This window comes from Exophiala oligosperma, assembly GCF_000835515.1.
Source record: "Exophiala oligosperma strain CBS 72588 unplaced genomic scaffold supercont1.7, whole genome shotgun sequence".
In the NCBI taxonomy this organism is placed as follows: domain Eukaryota; kingdom Fungi; phylum Ascomycota; class Eurotiomycetes; order Chaetothyriales; family Herpotrichiellaceae; genus Exophiala; species Exophiala oligosperma.
The window spans coordinates 1,866,520-1,874,015 of record NW_015622824.1 but is presented as its reverse complement, the minus strand read 5'-3'; the positions used below and the strand labels follow the sequence as shown (position 1 = coordinate 1,874,015).

Genomic DNA, 7,496 nt, shown 5'->3' with positions numbered 1-7,496 from the left:
ATAAAGGTATTTTTGATCTAATACATCTTATACCACCGCCATTCGAACGCAACTTTGAGGATTCAGCTTTAGAGTCACAGAGCCCGAAAAGTAATAATATTCTCGGTACCCGCGTCTTCTGTCTCTAGTTGCAGTTACGTGTCATGCTGTGTAGACCTTCCCTGCCATTCCTCCTATTATTTTTATTGTCTCTTAATCCAAATCATTTCATTTTCCAACGGTCAGTGGGACACCTGTCGTTGTGGCATCTTCCATCTCGTTGTTGACCGTCAACTAGTGACATTCGTCGTAGACCTGTAATCCTTGAAAGTCGAATCGGCCGCAAATGTAATGCTTTTGAGCCAAATAGAGAAGTGTTGACGCTCGCTTGCCTCCGCCACGACAAGACTGATTTGTCTTTTTCCGGGATCTTGTCATTGGTGTCTCTCAGATCTCAGATGCTTCGATACCTGGTGGCGGTATTGCTCTCGACTTCTGTAAGATGGGTCGTATCACAACCGGACCCAGACCCAAATCGATACCTCTGTAGCGGCCGGAATGATTGTACTGTGCTTGTCATCGTCGAAGTGTCAGGAAGATGAGCAGGCTCCATCTCCCTGAACACTGGTCTGCCTTGGGAGCAGCTCTTGGCCCTGAACACTGAATGAGAATCGCTGGGGATAGTGCTACACTTGTTCCTGAGGATGCGGAGGAGGGTTATCGACCAATTAGACTAGGAAGTTCATTAGCTATCATGGAAAGTTGTCAACAGATTTTGGACTAGGATATTGAGCAGGTGAAAGTGGAGGCTTGCCTATTTTCAGGACCACTCGTGAAGGAAAGGGCGTCGAAGATGACAGGATCCTGAGAACGGCCCTCCCTTTGTAATAGGCTGACCAGTCCGGTTGTCCAACGTGGATTTTTCAACACTGTGAGAAGGAAGAGACCGGATATGTGACCAGGAGGCCCGATGATGTTTGATCAGGGCGTGTTTGTGCTGATGTTGTCAAAGAGAGTAGCTCGCCGTAGCGAAGACAGAGCACTTGGAATGCTTTCAGGTCAAGAGAATCAACAGGAATCTCCTAGGATAGCGGTTCGAATCAACCAGCACTCTGCATGATCTCTTCTCGCTTGTCCCTTTCTCGTTGAGGGCTTTCACAACATGCGGAACGAAAAGGCACCATAATCCTCGTCCTACCACCAACAGCCGCACTTCATCAGCCGCGAATGCTCCTTGGCTTGCTGTCTAATCCATGAATAGAAGCGGCTGATGCTTTGTCCTTGCGTTCTAGCCCTGGTGAAAACTATAAAGTCTTGACTTTTTTTCTCTTCCTGAACTTTCTCTTTTCTTTTCTCCCCAAGTGCGGACAGCGACAGATCATCACAATCATCATCAGAACCTCTTGGATTAGGACTTGTTGATCATTTTCTCTGTAGCAACACACTTGACTCTCTCTCCTCTTGGACACGGGGATGATTCTTTCTTGTAAAGAATCATCCCCGTGTTAGGAGACCTTCCGGCTCTTTTCAAAGTAAGTGAGATCTGCAGGCAGTGTCCGCCTCAAAAACATCTCGATTAACCATTCATCAGCAGATGCAAAATATATATTATCAAGAGTCTGCTCAGCCCTGCCTTGATGGCAGTTGGTGTCTCTTGTGTCTCTGGTATGTTCACTTTGCCATATCTGTGTTTTGTCTCGCTGGCTTCACTGGATGAGAATAAGAGGAGGATCAACACCAAAAATAATATGAAACAAACCCATACTGGAAGATGACATGACATTTGTACTGGACCCTCTAAAGACTCAGTCGTGGAAAGCTCGAGGAGACTTGTGGTACTGAGTACAGGGAGAGCCATCACTGCCTTGAAACTCACCTTGGACATGTCTTACCTGAAGACAACAATGATATTGTCAGACTTGATCTGATAATGAGAACCACTGCCACTGTGGATGACAACTATCATTCCTCTCACTCAGTCTTGTTCGCTTTATTCAGGGGTCAACGCCTTGTGAACCTTTCACGTGACCTGACGATTGTGTCCATCAGCATTGTCACTTGCACGCAGGCAAACACAGCAAGCACATGGCTATTGGCGGTCAAAGAAGGTGATGACAAAGTGAATGAGTGAATGAGCCTCAACAATTGCAAGGATCCGCACAACCTTCCGCCTCCAGGATATAAATTGGCCAGATACTCTCTTCGACCTTCCTCATTCTTCTTCATCACAAGCATCATACCATCTGCACACTCATGAGCTTCTCTTTTCTGCAACTACACGCAAATCTTCTTGCACAAACCCCTGTCGATCGAAACTTTGGTCAGCAAGAACGGAATTCTTTGCCATCGATCTCACTCTTCAGAAACCGACATCGACATTACCAATCTCACACTGCCGGCTCTTCTCTAGCTCGCTCAGATCAAAGCACGAAAGAGAATAGCAACAACATCATTGCCATCGACAAGACTGCTTCAAGGGAACGGATTTTTGCAGCCGCTCGGACAACACAACACATACATACACCATCGTCTTTTTCAGAGTGAAGGGTCAATAACATCCAGTGCGGCTGGCGTTCTGATTTTGATACAGGAATTTGAACTGACCTTTTTTGTCTTAGTTTACCTTTTTTTGTCTCCTGACTGCATTTCCTTCTTCTCTCGAGTCTCTTGTTCCTGGTCACAGAACCTTCGAAGTTCAAACATTCAACAAAATCAGAATATCGGCGATATTGATTCGACTTTTAAACACGTCCGACTTTCCACAAAAACCTCAACAGCCACTCGTCATCACACACCTCTGTTTAAGTCGAACACAGTCGATCTGAAGAAGTTTGATCTTCAACCTTTTTGAACTCGTGCAAGTGATTGAACACTTGTCACAAATATCAAGAGAAAGAGAAGAAACCGAAGTCAAAACAATCTCACCAAACCATCAACATCCAACCTGTTTTTTTGAAGAAAATAAAAATCACAGACTGGATTGTAAATCTTTTATCCAACACCCTCCATACCTTTCCAAGACAATATTCATACTTTATACCACCGGGAAGATGTCTTACTACTTCGGCAACACGGCCATGCCCTCTGGATTCTCGCCTGTGCTTGACCAAGCACAGAGTCAATTGAATTCCGCCAGAATGAGTCATGCGCAGATCCAACAGGAGCTGCAAAGTCTCATACAATATAGGGCTATGACGCCAATGTCAGTAGTGGAGGGTCAACAAAGAGATGGGGAGATGTCACAACTTCGAGTGCGCCTCCGACAAATGGAGGACGAAATGAATGGATTGAGAGACACGATTGTCCGTCAACAAGCCACAATCCGGAACCAGAGCGTGGCGATCTCTAATCCGAGACAATACTATCCTGCACCAAACGCCACACCCACAGGGTGTGGGGACAACCCACCGCAGGATAGGACGGTGGTACAATCAATGGGGCCAACGATGCGCTCGACGCATCAGACAGTCTACAACCACCCATCCAGTGTCAACCCGTTCGGTTCGCCGGCGGATAGATCATCCAACAACACTGGCAACCCACCGTCGGCTCACGGAGGAGGCCAAAGGGCACCAGGAACCGGCATGCAACAGCCAGAGAATAACATGGCATTGGTGCCGGTTTCGGCAGTCACGAGCACTGCCACCACCATCAATGAGCAGTTCGCTTGCGTTTTCGGCATGGTCGAGAAGTTCAGCTGGTCACATGTCAACTTCCCCAGCTCCCACGGGGACAACCAACTGAACAGACACATCAAAGAGCGTTTTCTCCAAGCAGCGGCACCGACGCAGGCATTTCCTCTGATGACTTCACCAGCGACCCGTTACCTGTTGGTGGCGAAGGTCATCAATGCCTGGATTCAAGACAAGGTGCTGAGAGCCGACAGCTTTCGAGGCTTCAACGCCAACATCGACTCGATGATCGACGATGCCAAGAACCAGGTCTATCAGTCGACGCCTGCCCAAGTCAAGTTTCAGCTTTTCAACAAAATCGCAGCACAGATGCGAGAGCTGAGGCAGAATGCTCAATTCATGAGATTCGTCGGCAAGCTGGCACAGGACCGTGGAAACGAGCTCTGGCAGCAAATTGTGCTGCCCCTGATGCACAACAAGACGAGTCGAGATTGGGACGACATGGCCTCGCTGATGGAAGAAGCACACAGGCTGGCAATAATGATGTACTCGACCACGGACCAATATCGATTCGAGATGCCAGAAGGAAGTACGCTCTTCAAGAAAAACGCAATGATGGTGACCTCCAAACAGACGATGCCAAATGGCATGTCGACGGATCAATTGGAGGCAAGAGGTGCAAGAGTGAAACTGGGCATTTCGCCCCGAGTCGTCGTCAAAACCAGCACACCAACGGGCCTGATCAATGAAAAGACAGTGGTACCGGCAAAGGTGTTGGTGGACATGGCGTTTAGGTGAGGAAGAGCAGCAAATTCGCAAATAGGTGGGTTTAGCTGCCGAATCTGAACAAGGAGGAGGGAAAAGGCATATGCCGTTCAGCTAAACAAGGAAAAGAAAGAAATGATTGCCCTCCCTCAATACTTTGTACTTGTGTTTCGCCTGTGATCTCGTGAGTTCTCCTAGCTCGTACTGTTTGACATGAGATTGTTTTTATCTTACCAAGGCGTTATTTGACCATTCATACCTCACCCTGTTCTTGGAGGGAGGTCGATGTCGCCCTGGGTAACGCGTGAGCCCTGTGAGCGAGTACTCTTGACTTAGCCGTTGAAGAGGGTTAAGAGGTTAAGGAGGAGCTTGTTCTCGAAGTCTAATAAGGCCCCACATAGATGGACTTTCGAGGAGCCCACAGCTCTGATGTTTGGGCAGCACTATGAGAAGCGGGATCTGAAGATGTCCTCTCTTTCAAGCTCAGTCCGAGAAGGCTTAACCTGCTTATATGAGAGATTCATAGGCGAATGCGTTACGTCAAGCGTTTTGGAGCTCGCTCCGATTCCGCAGCTGCGAGCCCGGAGTGGATCATCTGATTCGATAAGATACCAGTAATCTGATTAGATTTTCCCCACTACATGGCCATGGAGTACTTGAACGTTCCATCAGGTCAAAGGCTTTTCTCATGTGGCTTTTTCACCATGCCTGAGAAGGAATGGTAAGTGGCACTGGGTATGTAGAGGCGATGTCGGGTGCTGTGAGGGCTACACAAATGACATGGGTTCGGCGACATACTTTCGGAGGTCGGCTCGATGGCCCATTCATAAGGGGTGAAGGGGCTCTGCTCAATTCTGTGTCTGACCTATCTCACCCGTCGTTTTGCCCATCATGGTGAAGATTCATGCTTTTGCGAAGCATTTCCGCCATGAGGAGGCTGATGTATCAGCGGCAATTACAGACCTTACCGAGGGTGCACCTACGGACAGTCTGTCAAACGAGAACGTGTCGGTGCACCAGGCGACCGGGTCCAGTCGAATCGAGTCATTCTACGCCGTCTTCGGTCGATCCTGGCGGTTTTGGGGATTCTGTGCCGCCTTTCTTACCTGGACGTTTGCCATTAGCCTCGATAGCGATACAACCTATGTGTGTGCGTGACAGAAGATCACAATACCGTGAAGCGCCCAGCTGACAACACAACATAGACCTTCAGTTTGCTACTTCTGAATACTCTAGCCAGCCAGTGATAGGGACTATCTCCATCATTACTTCGATCATCTCTGGTGTAACTTCTCCCTTCTGGTAAGGCATCATTCTGTTCAGCTTGTGAATGTCTCGGGGCGAACACTGATTTTAAAGGGCGGAAATGGCCAACTTCACCACCCGTCCAACGACGTTACTCCTCTCTACTTGCATATACACGCTCGGATATCTTGTGACCGCCGTGTCATCGACCGTATCCGCAGTGTGCGCGGGACAAATTGTCTACACGCTCGGAAATTCTGGGTTGGAGTATCTGGAAACCCTGCTTGTCGCCGATCTGACCACATTGCAATGGCGGGGCTTCATGATCAGTGTTCTGGATCTCTCATACATACCATTTGCTTTTGTTGCTGGAAATATTACCGACGGCTTAGGATTGCAAAATTGGCGATGGGGTGTACGTCCGTGTCAATGTGCCGTATTTCCGACGAAGCTGACCGCTATAGTTTGGTATGTTCTGCATCATCATGCCTGTGTGCCTCGCGCCTATTATCATTGCCCTCTATTGGGCTGACCGTCGCGCCATCAAGCTGGGCTGTAAGTCAAGTCGCTGTTCTCAGTACATGCTATATCGTTAACCGATTACAGTAAACTCTTCGACTGCTCCATCTCGCGAGATGCACGCGCAGTCTGCTCATGGCACCAAAAGTTCTACAGTCTCAGCAATCTGGTCCCGTTTGAAGACAGCCGATCTCTTCGGCTTTGTCCTCCTCGGCTTCTCCTTCGCCCTCCTGCTGGCTCCTTCTAGTCTGTCCTACACGGCGTCTCACGGATGGAAAAATCCTTCGCTTATCGCTATGCAGACTGTCGGAGGTATTTTGTTCATCGCACTGATTTTGTGGGAGGGATGGGGCACTCGTTACCCTTTGATGCCGAAGAGAATCCTCAATCGGACTTTCGTCCTCTGCGTCGGCATTGAATTCCTCTACGAGCTCGGATCCAATTTGACCGACACCTTTTGGTCGACACGGTTGTACGTCATCCAAGACTATTCAACCCGTGATTATACCTACATGAACCAGATCGAAACGGTCACCGTCTGCTTCTTCGGTCTCATAGCAGGGATCATCCAGCGATACACACATCGCTACAAGACTCTACAGATCGTCTCGCTCGCAATCCGCATCGTCGGTGCAGGAATCAACTATTACTCGTCTGGCGGGCACTACAACACCGCAACACTCTTCTGGGCTCAATTTCTTCTCAACCTTGGCGGATGCATGTCGGTCACATGTTCAACCGTGGCTTCGCAAGGCTCAGTGCATCATACCGACCTCAGCATCGCTGTCGCTCTGCTGGGCCTCTGGTCGTCCTTGGGAGGATCGATAGGGTCTGCCATCTCTACGGGGATATGGACTCATCAATTGCCTCGACAGCTGAGGAGATATGCTGGAGACTTCCTCTCCGCCGACGATATCGCCGCAATCGTGGGCGACGTGAACACGGCGAAATCCGCCAATCCCCACGATATGGTCATTCGATCGTTCAACGCTGCCTATCGTCAACTATGCATCCCTCAGCTCGTGATTGTCTTCATTCCTTTCGCCCTCGCATTCTTTACGGAGGATTTTCGTCTCGATTCGCGTCAGAATGCAAGGGAAGAGACTTCGTATTAAGGAAAAAAGCAACGATTTCCTCCGAACAGAAATATCAGATCGGGTGAAGTGGCAAGGTTAAATTTTGATGGCGTCTCTTCTGCGAGTTAATTCTTCTCTGCCAGAGTGTGCATACCCGTTTGCAGAGATTATTCTGCTTTGAGAATATCTGACCCATTCAGCCTTTTCTCGAGGGTATGGAAACATTTGATAAGTTTTAATAAGTGTTATGAAGGAAGAGTAGATTTGGACCCACTTGGGG

At 48.7% G+C, this 7,496-nt stretch overlaps 1 protein-coding gene across 2 annotated transcripts; it reads left to right on the top strand.

Moving 5' to 3' along the window:
- The first annotated feature begins 5,244 nt into the window (after positions 1 to 5,244).
- PV06_07934 lies at positions 5,245 to 7,496 on the top strand. Of its 2 annotated transcripts, XM_016409219.1 has the most exons (5): positions 5,245 to 5,526; positions 5,582 to 5,678; positions 5,736 to 6,036; positions 6,086 to 6,176; positions 6,228 to 7,496. In XM_016409219.1, exons 1-5 carry the CDS (start codon positions 5,268 to 5,270, stop codon positions 7,253 to 7,255), a joined length of 1,776 nt encoding a protein of 591 aa, XP_016260973.1. In that variant the 5' UTR covers positions 5,245 to 5,267; the 3' UTR covers positions 7,256 to 7,496. The 2 variants fall into 2 exon arrangements, with proteins under 2 accessions (XP_016260973.1, XP_016260974.1); XM_016409220.1 differs by having other exon boundaries at positions 5,582 to 6,036.

What these genes read in the sequence shown, in the direction of transcription:
- PV06_07934 (XM_016409219.1), top strand. Translation starts at nt 5,268, where the DNA reads ATGGTGAAGATTCATGCTTTTGCGAAGCATTTCCGCCATGAGGAGGCT. An exon ending in TAGCGATACAACCTATGTGT is followed by an intron (nt 5,527 to 5,581) that starts GTGCGTGACAGA and finishes AACACAACATAG; the next exon opens with ACCTTCAGTTTGCTACTTCT. An exon ending in GGTGTAACTTCTCCCTTCTG is followed by an intron (nt 5,679 to 5,735) that starts GTAAGGCATCAT and finishes CTGATTTTAAAG; the next exon opens with GGCGGAAATGGCCAACTTCA.